Source organism: Pristis pectinata, chromosome 24, assembly GCF_009764475.1.
Source record: "Pristis pectinata isolate sPriPec2 chromosome 24, sPriPec2.1.pri, whole genome shotgun sequence".
NCBI classification, from domain to species: Eukaryota; Metazoa; Chordata; class Chondrichthyes; order Rhinopristiformes; family Pristidae; genus Pristis; species Pristis pectinata.
Window position 1 is genome coordinate 2,956,250 of NC_067428.1, and position 21,562 is coordinate 2,977,811.

Genomic DNA, 21,562 nt, shown 5'->3' on the forward strand with positions numbered 1-21,562 from the left:
CCGCTTCGGTGACGTCAGACCCACACGCGTCATCCGCTATGACGTCACGCCCGGAGTCTGCCGAGCGGCGGCAGCGAGAAAATGGCCGAGCGCTCGCTGTCTGTCGGAGAGCCGAAGCCGCTTGTGCCGGAGGTGGGAGGAGAGGCTCCTGCCGGATCCGTCCACACGCCCTGAGACGGTCTACGGACGCCGCACCGGGAGGGCTGAGCAGCCCCACACACACACACACACCCAACCGCAAACGGCCTCCGTCACCAAGATGGCGGCGGCGTCTCGGTCACGTGCCGCCTGCGGACGGCGGGGAGGCGCGTTCACGGACGGCCGGGCGCCGGGAGCGCGCACGTCCCGCTCCCGCGGCGCGAGGACAGAAAACACCCGCCCCCAGCGTGATGACGCAGCACTTCGGGCGCGGGGACGCGTGGTGGCAGCGAGGGCGCGCACGCTGACACTGAGTGACTGAGCGGCTGCAAGGGGTGAGACGGACCGAGAGCGGGAGAGGGAGACGATGCAGATCACGCTGAAGACCCTCCAGCAGCAAACCTTTCGCATCGACATCGACTCCGAGCAGACGGTGAGTCCGTGCGCTCCGCGCTGGGCCCGGCCTTTCGGCCTCAGGACGCCGCGAAGCGGGAGCAGAGGGCGGGGGCAGGGAGAGGAGACGCGGCGCGCTGGGAGCAGGCCGCGGGAGCGGAGAGGAGAGCGGCGGTGTAGGCCCGGGCCTGGAGCACAGCCGTGCAGCCTGTGTGGAGGGAGCGAGGACGGGAGGAGAAGCCTGGAAGCGCCGGACTGGCTTAGGGCCCGTGGAAGCGGCTGGCCGAAACCGGAGCTTCCCTTCTTCAGGGGCTGGGGGCGCGTGTGTCCATAGGAAACCTCGGGGATCCCGGGAGCATTAGGCCGCCGAAAGCCAGTCAGCCGGCTCGTAGGTCTTCAGCCCTTCCACAGGCGTCAGTGGGTCCGAGGGACTCTCCTTCCCCGACCCGCGATACTTTTGCAAACGGACTGTTGACACGGGCCCATATCGACCAACAAAATATCTGTTTGCCTCGCTGCAGGGGTAGTTTACCTGCTGAGTGGCTGATGGTTATACCGTGTGGTCTTTAACTGGGCAGAGAGGAGTGAGAACTTTCCGCCTTTGGTGGGTTAATAATCCTCTTTCTGACAGTCTGGAGCTCTTCACAAGGAGGACTGGGTATGATGCATCAAATTAGAAAGAGTAACGTTAAACGTGCACTGGCAGCAGATCCAAAACAACCATGACACAGCAGTGCACACGGTTATGGTGTTAAGTATGTAGGGGCAGCATAGTCTGAAGCCAGTCCCAGAAAACTGAAATGACAACCTGCATGTGCAATTCTTACTACTAAGGAATAGCTGTTACCTAGTCTTCCGAAGAGCAAATATAAAGACAAAGTGCGGAAAGCACTCAGCAGGTCAGTGTTAATATTTCAGTTTGAAGACTCTGCCAAGATTTTCTAATGAGCAAAGATTAGCTTTTGCTCATTATCACAGTTTGAAAAATGCATGCTTGTTTCTGTGAAAATCTCTACAACTGTGTTAAGAGCATTTAAGTCCCTTTATGCAATATTATCAGTTTTTAATTGGGGTTGTGTGTGTCTTGGGGTGGGGGAGGGTCTGTTTTCAGAATAAAAAAAATTGTTCAGAACAAGAGCAGTTGAAAAGCCAGTGTTTAAAAACATTTACTGTGAAGTTACTTGATTATTAGTTTTTCTAAGGACAGAATGCTAAAAATATGGAATACCTATCAAGAAAGAGAAGTATTAGAGCTTGAAGCAATGAGAATGGAAGAAAGGTGAAATCTAAACTAGTTACAAACATTTAATTTGAAGTCAAACCAAATTCTGAAGTAACAAATTGTCGTTTTCTGATAGCCTATTAATACAATCAGCTCGGCTGTAATAACATCTTGTATTTATACAGTGCTTTTGATGTACTGAAGTGTGATAAAATGCTTTACAGGAATGTAATCAAATAAACTTTGTTACTGAGCCAGATGAAATGCAAGGACAAATTACCAACTGTTTGGTCAGGAAAGTGGGTTTTAAAGGAGGGGAGAACAGGATTTGGACCATTGTGTGTAATTGGCTACTGATGATTTGCATTTTGTGGGAAACTGGCATTTTTTTTGGAAAGTTGTTTGAAAAATTGCTGCTTTTGCTTTATTTGATAAATGGACCATGGACCACATTGAAGCATTTGAGCAGTGGCTCCTGTATGGATTAATTCCTGGTTTGTGCTTTAGTTTATCTCAACCTGGGTAGCATTTGGGGTCCTGCAACTGATCTCAGCAACAAGAAGGGAAACTTGAGTCAGGATTCCTGTTGATTGCTATCCAGTGACCCCTGCTGGAAAGTATGCCTCTGGCACCTGGATTGGGCCTGGCTTTGATATAGGCATAGCCCTTCACTATGCAGGCTTGTGATGAAGAATGACTATTTTAGTAAGATAAAGGTTCATGTATCAGCAAGAATTGATGCCTTCGCACCCTGTGAAACTAAGATCTAGCATGTTCCCCCAAAAAAGTCATTTTAATGCTACCTCATTGTATTTGTGTTGCTCTTTGCCTATTAATCCTGCCTTTTGTTTAGGTAGCATGTGCAATCATTATTTAAACATGAAGCAGTGCATACAGGTTCATGGCTCCATCCTTGAATACTTGAATACAGAATGTAGAATCAGGATTGGAAGTTTCTCAAGCTAAGAATGTTGTTCAGACTCTTTCTATTTTACCTTGAACTGGACAATTGTTTTGGTCAAGTTTCTGCAGTTTGAATTCTTTATGTTTTGGCTTGGCAGTCATTCAAAACTTCATTAGATTAGCAGGTGTAGAGAGGGAGTATTTTTATTTACGCAGTTCCCTTTGCACATCACTCTCCTGGCTAAGAGTAAATTTTAAATGGTGACAAACTGAAAAGTGGTGTTCAGAGGGTTCTGGGTGTTCTTGAATTATCAAAATGCAGATACAGCAAGTGACTAGGAAGACAAATGTCGTGTTGGTCTTTATTGCAAAGGCATCTGAGTGTAAGAGTGCAAGATATCTTTAATCTTGCTGGAATTGCACAGATCCCTTGTGAGATCTCACCTGGAATATTGTATACAGGTCTGGTGCCTTGCCCAAGGATGGATGTACTTGCGACAGTGGGAATGTAGCAAAGTTTCACCAGGTTTGTTCCTGGGATTTGGGAGGGGGAGTAGTATGAGAGAGTCTGTGCTGTGAGAAGAGATGAAGCATTCTGGGCTTACTGTCTTGGGTTAAGAAGAATGAGAAATGATCTCATTGAAATATACTAAATTCTTATGAGTTTTGACAGAGTTGACTCAGACTATTTTTCCCCTGGCTGGGGTATCAACAGATGGGTCATAGTCACAGGGATGGCTGTTTAGCACTGAGATGAGAAGAAAATTCTTGGAGAATGATGAATCTTTGGTATTCTCTGTTCAAGGGCTATGGAAGTTCAGTTATTGAGTATATTCAAAAGGGGATCAATGGACTTTTGTATTTTAAGGGAATCGTGGAATAAGGCGTGAGTACAGGAAAGTGTTAAGGGAAAATTTCAGCCATGATCTTATTGACTGGTGATGCAGGCTCAAATGCCTGAATGGCTTACTGCTATTTCTTAGTCAGTAAAGGATGCGCATGTAATTCAATGTCACTTTTGTGAATGGGCAACTTAATACCTCTTCCTTGAGAAGAATCTGACTGCAGATACGTGCACATTAACTAGATTTTAATTTGTGAGTGGTTAGTGAGTTCTCGTGTTGGAGTTCAGAAAACATAACTCTTAACTGTCCAAAGCACTGAGATGTAAACTTGGGTTTGACTGTGCAGTTAGGTTAGCACCAAATACATACTATTTTAGTAACCCCAGAGGAAGAGATTAATCTTAGTGCGATTTTAATGGATGTTGAAGGCTTCCTGGTGACCTGGTCCTGCTCCTATTTTCTTGTGTTCAGTATATGGGCATCCCTTAAGGGTTTTATGTTGCTTACTTCTGAGGGTGGTTCACTGGTGTTGCCAGTTTGTTTCTCTTTCTGATAATGAAGATATTCAACTACAGATCTGGTCATTTACTAGAATAAATCGCTGTTCAATTGAAACAGACTTCTATGGATATAGCACCAAAACTGATTCTGTGGGAGCTCCAATGTAATCAGCTGGATTCTCTGGTTTTCCGTTGAGCAAATCACCAAATACCTTGGCAATGTTAACGTGTCAGTTCTGTACTCAAAAACAACTGAAACGATTGTTGCTTTATTATTGGTGACTTTGTACAGGAGAAATTGGGGTTCCTGTGTTAGTGCAATTTTGAGATAGGAAATTGTAAGTGTAGTCTGTGAAATTGCGTGCACAGATTGCGTTCACACTGTTGTCAGTTATTAGTGCTGCTAAGGGATTTTTCATTTTAATGATGTCATTCTTACCAATTGAAATGTTTTTCTAACCTTGGAAATACTATTATGCATTTTTAATGTTCATGGCATCAAACACATTTTCACAAGTATTTTAGTGTTTTTTTAAGATGTTAGAATTAAATTCAAACATGGTACCATGTTAGTTTGATGCATTAGAATGGTAGTATTAGCTTTGTGGGGGGGGGGGTGCAGGAGGTGGAATTTGCCAGGTGTTTTTTCAAGGAGTGGAGAAATTGGGGGGGGGGGGGTGGCGGGGCGTGGAAGTAAAACATATTAGAGCCAGACTCGCCCTGAGATTTAAAATGTATTCTGTTGTTATTAGCTGAGAGGGCAGTTTTCAGTTGGATATAACAGAATGCTGGATGGTAGCAATATAGACATTGCTCACAATTTTCATTCCTTTTCCATGGAGCTGCACTGCACTGTAAATCAAATGGTTGCTCAGCCTTGTGTTGAGCAAGATTCTTTTGGGTTGGATGTCCTGTGTTTGTGCCATAAATATTATGATTAACTCCACAAGTTTAATTATTAGAAGCACAGAAAATAGAGGAACAATTGAAGTAGGGTTGCTTCAGAGGAGGAAGACATTTAAGTAAGATATTTGCTTGTCAATTTTATCCTGATTTATGTGTTTTTGAGGCATAGTTTTCTGTTAGCATGTTATTGCTGAGGAAGGATAGGAGTTTTTAACCTTAATAGAATTGAAACGTGCAGAGCAGTGCATCTTTTTTGAATAAGGTTTGCCATTCACTAGAAAGATTAGAACTATACAGCTCAGAATAACGACTTTGGGGGGGGGGGGGGAATAACATCTGCATTTTTTGTTTTAAATTTCATATGGGATAATTCTTTTAAAACTATGGGTTCTAATTTGATTGTTTTTGCAAGGGAATTTCATGTTCTAACTAGTCAGTGGTTTAAAACAAACGCCTAATCTTTGTGCTTTGCTTGATCTTGAGAGTGTTTCGATGTACGTGTAACTAATAAATATCTTAAAATCTTATTGTAAAAGATCTCAGGAAAAAAATTAAATGGTGCAGAAGGATACATTTATAAAATATCGTCCTTAAAATAGTAGTGGTGTTTGAAAGTATTAGCACATCTTTACCAGTTGTCCTAAGTATCAGAGAAGGGCAGTGTTGAATGGGTTTGTAAATTGCAGCTTGTTCAGAGTACAGGTCCTCCCCAGGTTACGAATGCCCAATTTACGGACAAGCCGTAATACGAACAAGCGTTTGGGAGATTGGTGGGATGGATTTGCTCGCTGCCGTGGGGCTGCAAGCATCTTCTGCTGGGTGAGAAAGCAGCATTTCCGTGCACCTTCTAACCCCCTCCCCGAACCACAGCAACTGAGCCAAGCAGAGCTGGGATCACTGAACAGACTCGCTCACTCACCAAGTCAGTGAGGCTGGCTGGCGGCTGCTCTTCCCATGCCTGCTCACTTTCTCATCAGTTGCTTCTTTTATTTTCTCCCACAGTGTTTTAGTTTGTTTCTGACTTGAGAACCTTTCAGGTTGTGAACAGTTCTCAGGAACGGACCCATGTCGTAACTTGTGGAGGACCTGTACAGAGAACGTGGATGGGACGACAACTATGTGGTACCTTTGGGCTCAGCATACTTGGGTTATGTTTGGAATAAGTTGGATTAGCATTACTTTAACCCAAGTTACTTCCAAAATGGGTAGACGTAGGTGAGGCCAAGAGTGAAATGATTTGATTCTTCTGCATTTGATTTTCTGCTAATGCTGGCTTGGTGTTCAAAATGTTACCATCTTGGGGGGAGCTAAGATTACCTTTATTAAAATGTCGTCAATGGCCCATGTGAGACTTTGATGCTTAGTCCTTGTCCTTGTCAGTTTCTCTAGCTTTCAGCATGGATCATCTTGCCATATATCTTTATTACTGCATTGGAATGATGTAGTCTGGACATCTGCAGCAACTATTTCTGCTTGACCAGCAATGTTGGTCCGCACAGGTCTATTTCAATTATCAGTTCTGGTGAAGGGTCTTTGACTTAAAATATTAACTGGTTTTCTTGCCACACCTGAGTATTTTAAAAATTTCTGTTCTTGTTTTCAATCAGCCTCTGTAGCCCTTTTCTTCTTTGACTGCAGGTTGCACTTTGTTATTTGTAGACTTTGGATCATCTCCCTGACTGCTGACATCCAGTTGTATTTCCACATCTTTCAGCCCCATGACTACTTAATGCTATTAAGTTTCATGTGTGAAGCTATGCTGGGTAAACTAGAATGCCTTTTGAGTAAGGAATAGATAGAAACCACTTTTTTTGGCCACTACCAAAACCTTTACACAGTTGCCATTGTTTGTAACTTCCTTTGCTCTTCATTGAAGACTAAAGCAGATAGAATGTACTATTCCCTTTGATTTGCAAACTACCAAGACCGTTTGCTTCAAATATTGTCCACCACCACGCTGTCAGCCTTTATTGCACCCTCTCAAAAGCTTGTCAATTGTCTTTGTGAATCACTAGAAATACCAAATCCCTGTAACTCTGTCACTTGTTTTTTTTACACATCATCCTCTAACCCATTGGTATTCATTGATTTGGCATTTTTCACCATCCCTTCCTTTACCTATAACTTTGAATGTTATAGTTTTAATTTGGTTTATGTCATGCTCCATTTCAGTACCAAATCTTTCCATCTCCATTCCCATCTTTAAAAACCATCTTATTTCTTGTCAACCAAGTTTAGTCACCTTGTTTACCATTATTAAATTGTAGCAACATTTCTCTATTTTTCTTTAAACGTGCTATATAAATGTGAGTTGTTGATTTCTCATTAATTTGATCCATAATTTAGCTCCTGTAGGTGTTGCATTTTTGAATGGCAAAGTCTCATTGGAGCATTGGTGAAGAATCAATGTCCACCATGAAAAACAAGTCACTTTGTTGATGTGTGGTTCACAGTTGGGTGTGAGGTAATGGCTGGGGTCAGTGAGGCAGTAATGAGGAGCTTTTGCATATGTTGAATAGGGTGGAAGACAGCATGCTTTCACTCCAGCTTGAGTAGGAATTGCTGTGCAACAATGAACAAACTGGGGATGAGTTGCTGTCACAGTGCTCCCACTGCAGCTGCTTTCCCTGGTGCACCAGATTTGTCACAAGTGACAGGTCTGTTTTTTTTTTGGTAGGCTGTCTAGTCATGGTAGAAGTATTCATGAGATGTGATCTGTATGTGTCTGGAATTCTTCAGCAGGAGGGGTGGAGACGAAAAGGAACACAGCGGGTGGAGTGCTAGTGCTTTTCTGGTCAAGCTTTTTGGCGTGCTGCTATAGTTTTTCTGGGGCTAATGTACAGCGTTATCACGTCATTATATAACAGAACTGCTGTTTGAACCTTGTGTTTAAATAGTGCTATAGTCTACTATAAAAAATCTTACAGAAAAATAAATCAGCACCTCCCAGATTTCCTCTTTTTAGACCACATTCTGTGGTTGTGATCAGGGATATTTTTTTAACATGCAGATTATTCAGGTGTAGAATAATGTTGTATTTTCCATGGTCAGGGTTTTGTTAAAGATTATACGTACATTTGCTTGCTTTCTTTTGAGTCAGGACACCTGAAGCAAAGAGCCAGTGCGTCCATTTGAAAAGTAACGTGGTATTCAAATTATGTTGGGTGGTATGAAATGCCAATTGTGTAGCCCATTTTATTGAATTTAAGCTAGAAGAAAAGCTAAAACTGGCTACCAAAAGTTAACTTTTATCCAATTTGGTTAAAAAAAATCAAATACACTAATTTGAACAAAGATATGATTGGCACTTAGTGGTATTGTATTAGGTCTTACAGGATCAGTAGCAGCAACAAAATATGAAGTCTATTGAAAAATAAATTTGCAGTTTGATATTTGTTTGGTTCTAGAACCAAGTGGTTTGTAACTAGCAACTCTGAGATGATTTGGAAAATTATGAAGCTGCTAATTTTGTGATCAGACATTGAAAAATGATCATGAAAGCTGCATAGATGTTTATAAACCAGTTCTGTTGCACCACAGAGATGCCAGGATGGTTTGGTCTTTCTTCTTCAGACCTACATTCAAATCTAACTTTTCCTATTTATTAGAAAACAATACAAGTCAAAGTTGTGCAAGTAGAGAAAAGAATGTGATAACAACTGTTGCTTTTACTTTTTGACTATTTCTATGTAAGGTTACTATAGGTATTGGAAAGCTGAAACATAAGAGGTGGAAATACCCTGCAGGTTAGTGTGTGTATATAGAGAAAGCAGTCATTCATTTCTTTGGGTACATGATGTTTATCAGCAGTGACCTTGGTTCTGGTGAAATATTTGCACTTGAAATATGCATGTTCTATACTGTCCGTATCTGCTGATTGACCTGTTACAAATTACTTTTTGGTCAGAATTAGTTTGTAGGTAGGATTGGGTGCATTGGCATGTGCAGTTTTTGGATCCATTTGTAAATTACTTTAATTTTTTTGGAATTTGGGAATTGCTGGCATTTATTGTCCATCCCTAATTGCCTCTAAAAATAGGTGATGAGCCAGTGCCTTGAGCTGCTACTATCCTTCTAATGAAGTTACTTCCAAAGTGCCTTTGGATAGCCACTTCCAAGATTTAGACCAACTGATGATGAAAGGCTGGCAATGTATTTCTAAGTCAGGGTGGTGTGTTACTTGGAGGGGAATGTACAGTTTGTGGTGTTCCAATTTGCCCACTGTTCTCCTTGTCCTAGGTGGTAGTTTGGGAGGTGCTGTTGGAGTAGGCTAGGTGAGTAACTGAAGTGCATTTTGTAGATGATGCACAATACAGATACTGTGCCCCAGCACTGGAGAGAATGAATGTTTCTAATGGTTAATATGTGGGTTGCTGGGTCCTGGATGATGTCAAACTTCTTGAGAGATATTAAAACTGCACTTTTGGCAAGTGGAAAGTATTTTATTACACTTCTGATGTGCCTTGTAGATGGCAGAAGGCATTTGGGTGCCAGCAGCTGAGTCACCTGCTGTGGGACACCCTGCCCTGTTCTGCTCTTGTAGCCACAGTATTTATGTGCCTGGTCAGTTGAGTTTCTGGATGTTATTGGAGCTGGTTATTGTCTGGCACTTCTGTGGTGCAAGTGTTGTTTGTTATTAGCTCATACCCAGATTTTCTCCAGGTCTTGCTGCATGCAGGCATGGACTGCGTCATTTGCTGAGGAATTGGAATGTAATTTAACATTGTGCAAACATCGGCAAATATTCCTACTTCCAATCTTGGAATGATCATTCATAAAGCAATTAAAGATGTTTGGGCTTAGGACACTGCTCTGAGGAACTCGAGCATTGATGTTCTGGGGTTGAGGTGAATGACCTCCAACAACTACAACCATTTTCTTTGTGTGAGGAATGCCCAGCCACTGGAATGCCCAGCCACTGGAATGCCCATTAACTTCAGTTTTACCAGGAATCCATGATGAACCAACGAGCTGAATTCTAGAGGTGAGGTGAAAGTGCAAGTTGATGCCACTATCAGTGACATCTTCCATTACTTGGATTATTTGGAGTAGACAGATTGGGTGGGAATTAGCTGGATTCAATATGTCTCACTTTTCATGAACTGGACAAACTTGGGCGGTTTTCCACATTGTAACTCTACTGGCTGGAGGGTCAGACAGCTCTGGAACATGTCTGCAGTACTACAGCTGGGATCATGTTTGGCCCCGGAGCCTTTGTTGTGCCAATACTGTCTGTTGTTTCTTGATATCACAGTGAATTTTATTGGCTGGACTGGCTTCTGTGATTGTTGTGATCTCAGGAGGAAGCAATGCTGGATTCTGTTCAGCACTTCTGGCTGAAGGTGGTTGCAAATGTTTCGGCCTTGTCTCCAGTGCTCTCGTGCTGGTCCTCTTATGTCCAGTTTTGAGCTGCTGATTGTGTTCTTGAGAGTATTCCATTTAGCACAGCATTATGGAGAATGTCCTCTGTGAAGAGAGGACTTCACACCAAGGTCACCCCCTACATGGACAATGCAGTCATCACTTCTGTGACTGCTGTTGTGGATGGAAGCATCTGCAACACATGAGTTAGCAAGGATGAGCTCAAGTAAGTTTATCCTTCAATTTTTGTTCATTGCTCGCTGCAGACCCAGTCTGATAACTCTGTTCCATGGGGCTTGGTCAGTGTGGTGCTGCCAAGCCACTCTTGATGATGGACATTGATATCCCTCATCTAAAGTACTTACTGCTTTCAGTGCATCAGTGAGGATGTGGTAGATTTATCCTTCGGGTTGGTTTGTTCACTGACTGCCTTGATCGATGCTGGTTGGTGCTTCTGGTTTTATTCTTGCTCTGTTTGAACTAGTGCTAAAGGTGCATTTGAGTAGCTTGCTGGGCCATTTCGCAAGGTATTTAAGAGTCATGTCACTACTACATTGCTTGCTAGAGATTTTCTGTTGCTTTTGGTCATTTGAGAATAATGTTAAGGGACATACAATTAGAGACACCTACTTTGAAGCCTGACAACTTGCTGCATTTGGATACACAGCATACAGCATGAAGGTTTTGAAATATTAAGTGGGAGAAAGTAATTGTCAACAAAGCAAGCAATTCCAAATTTGAAGTCCAATTTAAATGGCGAGCAGCATTCTGATAAATTTTAAATAAAATGCTAGTTTGCTAGATGGAGACTATGCAGTTAGAGAGTTCATGCAAGTCTGTTCCTTTATGAGCTATTTATTTTCTTCCTAGTTATTCCTGTTCGTCATATGACCCTAAATGTTTTGTAGTTGGTGGAAGGTCAATTAAGTTCAGAGGCGAGTTGAGCTGGCAAGATATAGTAATCATCTTGGGTCATATTTCCAAATTGATCCTGAAGCTTTGAAATTGTGAATGTGCAGTTATTTTATCCTGTGCTTGAGGCTGAACTGTCAGTAGTACAGGCAAAGAGATGCATTATGTAGGCTATTGCTGGCTGATGAAATCATTGTCTCAAGTGGATGATGTTAATCTGAATAGTTGTGATTGTGTTTATCCCAGTTTTATATTCATTTCTGAAAAGTTTTAAATTGTAAACCTGGATTTTAATAAATAATGATGTCTGGGAAGATAGCAAAAGCCCCAAAGCAAATGTATATTGTGGCAGGTCTTCAGTTTTGGTTCTGTGAATCAAATGGCCTGTTGAAATTAATTAACAATGGCAAAGAAACTTGCATAGTGACTGCTTATCCCCTTTTCTGTTTGTTCTTTTAGGTAAAGGCACTGAAAGAAAAAATTGAAGCAGAGAAGGGAAGTGATGCTTTCCCAGCTGCTGGGCAAAAGCTAATATATGCAGGTAAGATGCATTTTCTCTACTTCATCAAAATGTTGGGTGTACACAAGCATGAGCAGTTTAGGGTGTATTTACACTGGCACAAAACTGGAGATGTGTGGCTGAGGTACAAAATAAAAGAATTTGTGTGTTTGTCTTGACATGATGAGAATTTTGTGTTTTATTACATGCCTTTATCTTCTTCGCCTTTCCCATGTTAGGTTTCCTTATTTCATTGGTACAAGTTAGGACTGTCAATTAATCAGATAAGGTTAATGTTAAGGGTAATTGATCAATAACAATCAGAGTTGGCACATTAACATGATATTAATGTATTAAATTTTAAAACAGAACACTCTCTCTACTCCTATGGAGTGTACATTTGGATTCAGCAGGTAGACGTGCTGCAAGTCCTGAGTTCGGCATACTCTTCTGTCCACCCATATGTAATTTATAATTCCCATTTTGTTCTGGGTCTTAGTCACTGTATGAAACATTCCTTTAACAAGGGCTTCCATGTGGTTCAATGCAGAACATCTTAAACATCTAATTTCTTTAATCTGCTTGAATGAAAAAAAAAATCTGAGATTCTGCTGTTCAGTAAAAGTTTAGGGCTATCAGTGCATTGCCATTAAAGTGTGATTAATGTATTTGCATTAATTGCGTAGTTAATACTTTAAAAATAAATTTCTTCCTGTTGCCAACTTGTGCTGGTGGGATGTTGGGAAGTGACAAAGTGAGGGTGGCTTCTGGATGAAGTTTGATTTCTTTGACCCCTCTGGAGCGAGAGGTGTGGGCTTCACAAGACAGTTTGTTTTGTCTTGATTAGAGATTTCCCAACCCCTGAGGTTGTGCCTCATCCTTTACATTCCCCGCAACTAATTTTGGACCAGTCATCAACACTCAGTGGAGGGCAAGGGCATTCAAATCTAGATGTGTCTACCCCAGGTGGTTTGCTGCTCTATCCCAGCTTTTTGCTCTTCTTGGGCTTCTCGCTGTATTTTCCTGCCAGTATCTCATGCAAAGAAAACCTTGTGTACAAGCTTAGTGATAAGTGTAAAAACAAAACTTTGTGCGAGCTTAGCAATCAGTGTAACCAAGCTACCTGACAATGGAATATGCAGTCACCTAAAATGGGGTTAAGGAGGCATGGAAGAGGCTAGAATTGGAGGAACATATCAGAGGATTGTATGACTGGAAGATGTTTCATGGATAGGAAAGGGTAAGCCCTAGAGAAATTTGAACAAAATGAGAATTATAAATTACATATAGGATTTTTAAAACTTCCTTTTCATTTGAACATTCACAAATACTGGATCCTGTTTAACTGATTTTAAAATGTTTTGGATCTTTTTTAATCACTCAGCAAAGAAAAACAAAGTGCTAGATTTAGGTTGATGACCTTTCATAATAAGTACATTTTGACTTGATAACAAGTATTCAGATTCCAAGTTGGCATTAATCTTAAGCATTTTTAATGCACTTTTATTTAAACCTTGCATATTAGATCTCGTAGAATCTGTCTGTATGTGTTGTGAAATAGATATTATACACATCAATGAAGTTGTGCAAAAACATGTCCAGCTTTGAAAGTGCACAAGATGTGAAATGTATAAATAGTCTCTATAATTGAGGTTGTTGACCGTTATGTACCAATTAACTGACTCGGTTGCTTCCTAACGTACCACCAGCTATTTGGTAGAAGTGACAAAGTGAGATAACCAAAGTAAATTTAGAATGTATCATTTTTCCCAAATAAAGTTATCTTTCACACAAATACAAGGTATTGCAAATACTGTGAATTTGAATTTAAAAAGCAGAATGGTGGAAATACTCAGGTCAGGCAGCATTGTGGAGAGAGAAGCAAAATTGACATCTCAGGTTGGTGATCTATTATCAAAACTTTTATGCTGTTCTTAAACAGAATTTTGAAAGTGAATTATATTGAAATGTCCCTAGGTATCTACCACAGAAATTGTCTTCAAGTGATGAAAAATGTTAGGAACCTTGGCCATAGAGTTTTCCTTCTGATGTAGGTTGGTCAAGGTTTACCTGGAGGTCCTGGTGAATTCCTAATATTGAACTGTGGATATGATTCATTAGTGGAAATATGCTTGTAGAGTTTGGTTCTTTCTGCCTACTAGACTGAGAAGGCAGGTTTTTTTGCTTTCTTTGTATGGTGGAATTCCTTCATGGTGGAAAAGCCTCTGAACTTTTTCACCCCTTGATAGCAAGACAAGTACTAGGGTCTGAGTTATAAAGTGATTGTTGTCATGACCTAATATTCTGTCATTCCAATAATAAAAATATGGTGGTTGAGTTGCATGGTGACCTAAGTAACCTGGATATGGTTTATGTCCCATGGCAGTCTGGAAGAATCTTTGAATTCTTTTGGAAAGTGTGTTATTTCAAGGTGGAACAATTTCAGGTTTGGCACTTAGTAAGATAACATGAAACTACAAAAGTGTGGTGTCTATGTGCGTAGATGGTTCTTGTGTAACTGGATTCACAATATTGGTGAAAGAGGAATGGTGGCACTGCATGGCAGTCCAGTGTAACTGTCTCATAGTTCTAGTGGGCTGCAGAGTTTGCACATTCTCCCTGTGAGTGTATGGGTTTTCCCTGAATGCTCTGTTTCCTCCCAATGATGTGCTGGTTGTTAGGTTAAGTTGTAAGTTGCTACTACTATAGATGGTGGTAGGAGAATTGTTTGGTGGCAGGAGAGTGGGAGCAATGGGCTAGTTATTAATGGGCATATGAGAAAGAACAGGTTACAAGGAAGTGGGGCAATGGGATTGCTCTCAGTGACCTGTTGAGCTGAATGTTGATCTATGTTGTAAGGAAATATGAAAATAAATCTAAAGCAGACAAGAGGAAGAAGGGCCCTTGTCTTTTGTTGATGTTTTAAGTATCTTCACATTTTGTCTTTGGTCATTCCACACTTAACTAGCCAACTTTGCGTATATCTTTGTCCTTCTAAGTTTCTGGATCGCTACACAAAAATCTGTATTTATCCACGTCATGAAGGTCATTGCTGAACTATTTATAAGTTTATGACCAACCAACAGCTCTCAACATTATAGTGTTTTATATCACTATATGTTACAACAGTTATTTAATTCACTTTAAGTTGTAGTGGTGGGATTTGAACTCTCTGCTCTGCGCTGTATACCGTCAATTGTATTTGGCTACTCTCTACATTGTACTGTGGTATGTTTGTCCATGCATGGCTCTGCCTTGGTCCTTAATGTGTGTCAATTAAGGTTAAAGCTCACTGTTGACTGTTTATTGCAGGTAAAATCCTCAACGATGACACACAACTAAAAGATTACAAAATAGATGAGAAGAACTTCGTAGTGGTTATGGTAACAAAGGTAAGCAGTTTCATGGGGATAGGATCTGGTGAGTGAAGTGCCTCAACATAAACCTCATTCATCCCGTTAGAGCAGTATGGTTGATAATTTGTGTGTATGGAGGATCATAGCTGCAAATCCAGTTTGGGTCAATCATTGGTACTACCTTGAGGTTCAGTGTGCTGCGTTGTTCATGGAAATTGCAAAATCACAGAATCAATGATTTAAATTGCATTCTATTTGTGGGAGGTAAATTGATATCTTTATTTCAATGAGCTCCTCATGAAGAGAGTCAACTTAATATTCTGTTGTGTGTTGGAGAGTAAATGGCTAACAATGGAAAGGTAACTAACTTGTCTTTGTATCTGTATCTTAGTGAATCATGCACTGAGATAATTAGAAAAGTTAACAATATTATTTATTGCTTGGGAAATTGAATATCAAAATCAAGAGGTTTTGTTTCAGTTTTATAGAGCATTGATAAGACCTGTGACATCTGGGAGTACTGTGCAGTATTGATCTTATTTAAGGAAGAATGTTATGTAGTGGAAGCAGTTCAGTGAAGGTTTACAAGATGAATAACTGGAGTGGACAGTTGGTCTCCAGAGGGAAAGTTGGAAAGGTTATATAGGTTGGACTTCAGTGATTGAACGATTGAATTCTCATCTATACCACTTGACTGAAGCATACAAGAGGTCTTGACATGGTGGATGTGGAGAGGATGTTTTCTCTTGTGAGACTGGAACCAAGGGTCACGGTTTAAAAGTAAAGGGTCAACCATTTAGGACACAAGGTGATTTTTTTTCCCTCAGATCATGAGTTTTTGGGCCTCAGTGGTAGAGGTAGTGTCTTTGAATATTTTTTAAGGCAGGTGTCAATACATTCCTGATGAGTCAGGAATAAGGAGATGAGGTTACAATTGGATCAGTCATGATCTTGCTCAATTGCAGAGCAGGATCAAGGTGCCAAATGGCCTATCCTTGCACCTAATTTGTATGTTTTGAAAATATTTATGTGGTGAGGGTGGGAAAGGGAGAAAAGTGGGTGAATAAACAGTTGTCAGTCAAGAGCAACAAGCAAGCAATGATCAGGTCAGGTAAAAGAAGAGCAGAGATTTCATTTGTTAGATGAAATACCGGAAGGAAGGTGTAGCACAGAGCCATGGATAAGACTTGTAGGGTTTTGGAGTTGGTCCTTTGGTTGTGTGGAGACAGGCAGGTGAGAATGTGGAATTCTGAGTGCGTTGTTCATGGATAGTGTTAATAGTTAAGTTTGAAGATAAAAACATCAAGTCTTTGTGATAAAAGCGTGGATTAGGGTTTCCACAACTGTAGCTGGGGTGGAGATGATTACTTGTAAGAAGGCTAAGGGAAAACATTTGGGTAACTAAGAAAGCTCTAAGTCAGTTAGGGTATGGTTACGTAAGGAGGTTGTAGTTTGGACTGGCATTGTGCTAAGTATTTATTGTAGCTAAGTAAGAATGAGCTTTCTTCCATTTCATCTTTTTAGACTGACCCATATTTTAATAGGCAATAAGAGCCTAATATAGCACAGCTTGCAGATGGCAAATGCAGTTAATTCTGAAACATATTTGAGAAGTTCTCTGCAGTATTACTTGACATTCTTGATTTTAAAAAAATAATTGACATTTAATTATATGAAATTTTTTTTCCCTAATTGGGCTTGTTTCTTGTGGAAGAAAAAGAATCTTGCAACCATCCATCAAAGGAAAATGTCTCAATACATCTCAATGTTCCTGAATGCATTTTTTAAATGTTATAAAAGATGCACGATAGAATTCCCATGCAAGATGAGTGGTAGCTTCCTGTTTATATTTTCCCCCTTCAGTTGTTAACACCCAGTTGAAGAACCATATTTATCAATGCCTGGTATTGAGTACTACTTGATATAATGAGACAGGTCCAAATGTAAAAGGGCATGAGAGGAGTTGCTTGAATCTGGATACTCAAATGTGAGTGGGCAAGCTTGCAGGGAGGTGAGAGAGATCCTCCTGTAAAGTTGTATTCTCATTCATGGATATGTAATGAATAATGCTGAAGTTGCATTTCCAGGTTATATCTCAAACCTTTAGTTGATCATCTTTGTGTGAAATATATAAAACAAACTTGTGATCAGTTTCCACTGAGTTCAATTGCTTTTATGTTAAGTACCCCTCTAATATTACGTATATATTTTGCACAACAAACAGCCATAAATTCCTTCCTCAAAGGAACAAGGTGTATGTACATTCAAATTTGTCAGGTTCTTCTGTTAATGTGGTTATGGTCAGATCGTACTGACAGTTAGCCAGCAGTTTTGTAGAGAAGTTTTGGCTAACTGCAGTGAGCATGACAGCATGTTTTGGACTTTTGCACTGGGCATTGGAAATGTGGCAACTGGAATTAGCAGAGAATTCAGCTGAATTCCCTGTAACAAACCGAGTTGAATTGCAATTGCTGTCTCTGGCCCCTTGGCTTTGTCAGTGATAATGTAAAAAGTTTATTTTCATTTTAATATTGAAGGTTTTTAAATTACGTAAGTTGAATGCAGTTTAAAATGCATCTATTATTTTGTTTCAGTGTAATTTATAGATGTTTTATTTAAATATCTTTTAACCATTTCTAAATGTCTCCATAAATTTTAAGAAATGGAAAAGGCTTTCTTACATCCTGTCCTTGGGTAATGTCTGTGTGGAGTTTTTAACCGTGGTGCCTTTAAGTTCTGGAATTCTTCCCAAAACCTCACCACCTTTCCCTTTCTCAGTTCTTCTTTAAGATGCTCCTTAAAACCTATATCTTTGGCCAAGCTTTTGGTCTCCTTGTGTTGCTTGGCATCAAATTGTGCCCCCCTAACCTTCCAGTGACGCATGTTGGGGTATTAAAGGTATAGCAGCTAATGCTGCTGGTTAGACTTGTGACCATGGTTTGATCCTGATTGGTACCATTCTCCTGGTGATCTTGTGAGTTTCCTGAGTTTGCCTGTCATGTCTGAAAGAAGTGCTGGTATGTTAATTGGCTACTGTAAATTTCCCCCTTTTATAAAGAATCAAAGGGGAGTTGATGGGAATGTGTAAAAGAGGCCATGTTGTAGAGGGTACAGGGAATAAGGAAAGGGGGAATGGGACTAATGGATTTATTTCATGGGAGCTGTCATGGACTAAATGGGCTGATTGGCCTCCTGTGCCGTTACAAGTATAAAAGAAGATACGACCATGGGCAGCCAACAAGAGGCGAATGTGAGGTGCAAGCTGGGTCCAGCACCATCCAGCTCAGTTATTTGGTCATGGATTTGCTCTTTTAATCAAAAAACAGTTTTGAAACCTTGACTGAAACAACTCAAATTTCAAGGATCACTGAGGCAGAAATGTAGTCGTGTCCTGCTGAAATTATAAAACTTGGGCTTTTAACAATGAACATTTGTTCTGTACTCTGAGTGTACCTCTTGATTCTGGTTTTGATTTCAAAACTGCAGTTATCTATGTAAATATTTACAGCATTTGTAAAAGGAAACTAGTTACTTGGGCATTGAATTTATGAAATACCCATTGACTTTTCAAGGTTTTCAGTCATAGTTGTACAGCATGAAAACAGGCCCTTCGGCCCAACTCATCCATGCCAGGCAAGGCACGAGAACCATTTGCCTGTATTTGGTCCAGATCCCTCTTAACCTTTCCTATCCATGAACCTGTTTTTTTTAAAAATATTTTTAAGCATTGTAATTGTACCCACTTCTACCACTTCCTCTGGCGGCTTGTTCCATGTACCCACCACCTTTGTGTGGAAAAGCCTGCCCCTTGGGTCCTCTTTAAATCTTTCCCCTCTCACTTATGTCCTCTAGTTTTAGACTCCCCTGCCCTGGGAAGGAGATTGTGACCATCCACCTTGTCTATATCCCTCGTGATTTTATAAGGTCACCCCTCAGCCTCCTTTGCTCCATGGAAAATAGTCCCAGTCGCTCCAGTCTCTCCTTGTAACTCAAGCCCTCCAGTCCTGGCAACACCTTGTGAATCTTTTCTGTACCCTCGCTAGCTTAAACAAATCCTTCCTATAGTATGGTGACCAGAACTGCGTACAAGGTTCCAGATGTGGTCTCAGCTACATCTGAAACTGCTGTAACAGGATGTCCCAACTCTTGGTCTCCATGTCCTGTCCAGTGAAGCCAAGTATGCCATAAACCTTCACCACCTTCCCTACCTGTGTCACCAATTTCAGGGAACTAGTATCCCTAGTCTCTCTGTTCTACAACAATTCCCAGAACCCTGTCATTTACTGTGCTAGTCCTGGCTTCACGTCCCAAAATGCATCACTTCACTCTTGTCTGAGTTAAATTCCATCTGACGTTCCTTTGCCAACTTACCCACTTGATCTAGATCCTGTTGTAACTGAGACAATTTTCTTCACTGTCCATGCTACAGCTCAATTTTGGCAGCATCCATAAACTTGCTAATCATGCCAACTATGTTCTCATTCCAAATTAATATATATGGCAAGCAGCAGGGGACCCAGCACTGGTCCCTTGGCACACCAATGGTCACAGGCCTCCAATTTGGAAAAACAGTGCTGTACTACCACCCTCTGATTCCTTCCACCAAGCCAATTTTATTTCCAATTGGCTTGCCCACCCTAGATCCCATGTGATCTTGCCCTCTGGACCAGTCTACCATGTGGGACCTTGTTCAAAGGCATTGCTAAAGTCCAAGTAGATAACCTCTCACCCTTTCCTCATCAGTTGTCTTAGTCACCTCTTCAAAAACTCAATTAAATTCGTGAGACAGTATTTCCCACGCATAAACCCATCGGAAGAAAATCCAGAGTACTCCTGGATCCAAACTTCAGTCATCTTGACAATTAGACATTGAAGTACAAAATCAGTCCTGAAAATTCCATTGTGATTTTTTTTCTTAAACATCCCCTCATCCTCTGCATCTAAAAAAAAGTATATATATTGCCCTAGATTTTTGTTTCCCTTCCTATCTTCTTGGGCTCTTTCATTTGCTGCCAAGGTGGCAGGTGCGATGCTCGTAACCTGTTTGATAACACTTTGGAGTCAGTTTGGAACGAATTTCAATTTTTGATTAACTTGATCAGTCTAAACAATAAAAGCAAACCTTGGAAAGGAGAGGTGTTGGTTTAGCTATTGGTGTGCTTGCAAAGTTCTTTCCCTGGGAGCAGAATCAAAGTTTCAGTCAGGTAGTATGAACAGGGTGTTGCTGGCTTAAATCTGAATGACAGCTACCAGCCTTAGTCTAGTAGTAGAAGTGGAATATAGCTGTAGCATTACTCTGAAGAATTGGGGCATATGTCTTGCATTTAGTTCACCCCATACTCCTGTATCTCAAATATAAACAGAAAATGTTGAAAACACTCAGGAGATCAGGCAATTTTTGTGGAAAGAGAAAGAGTTCACATTTTGAGTCCAGTACCCTTCATCAGAACTGGAAGAGAGATATTAAACAAAAGAGGATTTGGAGTTGCAGTGAAAATGAAGGGAGATAGGTCAACTGGGTTAGTGAGGCAGCTGGGGGTGATTCTACTTTGTTTTGCTGATGGTGGGGCTGTGTGACATGCCAAGTAGGTCAGGCTCCCTCTTCATCTACCCTGCATATTCAAATGGACAGGTCTATAATCATATTCGTGATGTACTAGAAGGTGCCCGATGCAGTGGAAGAACATGGCAAAATAAGAATCCTGGAGGAAGCCTGAATGCATGCTTCACTTGAGATGAGGCTTACAGTGTGTCTTGATTGAATGTGCAGTGATGCTTGGCTACTTGTCTACTTGTATTATTCAGTGCAGCTGACCTAATCATAATTAATACTTTCTGTTCTTTAAAAACAGCCTAAAGCTGCCCCTGCACCTACACAACCAACAACACAACCTGCTCCAGTACCTGCTTCATTGAGTACCACAGCAGCTGCCTCCACCTCAACGGCAACTCCAGCTTCAACAACTCCAGCCTCAACTTCATTTCCAACCTTAATTGCAGATTCAATTTCTCCTTCAAATCAAGCTTCCACCCCTAACCCAGCTCCAACTTCAGCTGTCACTGCTCTTGCCCCTGCCTCTCCACCAGCTACAGTTCCAGCATCCGATCCTACTAGTACAGTCACAGAGGAAAGGCCAAAGGAGGAAGAAACAAAAGAAGACACCACTGCTGCTTCTGAAGGACCAAACCCAAGGTATAATATAGTTGAGTAGGGAAGGGCCAGAATGTTACAAAACATGCTTATAATGCTGAAGTTAGGCATGACTGAAAGAAATTCCTTCTGGGGCATTCAGTAATGAGTGTTTTGTTGTACTGGATTTGAGTTTTTGGGGGAGACCTTCCAGCTGCAGTCACAGAATGCTTCAATTTTCCCCACAATGTATCTGATTTTTCTTTTTTGAAAGGTTCGATCAGCTGCAGGAAGACTGTGTGTGTGTGTAGGCTGCTAGGAACCTTGCAGTTATTTTTAAACTGCAGAATGCGAATACATAGTTTTATTTATTATTTGCATTGATTATTCGTGCTTC

The 21,562-nt window shown here is 40.9% G+C and overlaps 1 protein-coding gene across 1 annotated transcript in view; it reads left to right on the top strand.

The window, feature by feature from the left end:
• The first annotated feature begins 398 nt into the window (after positions 1 to 398).
• The window catches only part of LOC127582552 (UV excision repair protein RAD23 homolog B-like), a 53,480-nt gene continuing 32,316 nt past the window's right edge, over positions 399 to 21,562 (top strand). Inside the window, exons 1-4 of the mRNA XM_052037905.1 lie at positions 399 to 571; positions 11,640 to 11,721; positions 14,992 to 15,071; positions 20,888 to 21,228. Of these exons, the coding sequence (XP_051893865.1) occupies positions 506 to 571; positions 11,640 to 11,721; positions 14,992 to 15,071; positions 20,888 to 21,228 (569 nt within the window). The 5' untranslated portion in view covers positions 399 to 505. The remainder of the gene's footprint in view (positions 572 to 11,639; positions 11,722 to 14,991; positions 15,072 to 20,887; positions 21,229 to 21,562) is intronic.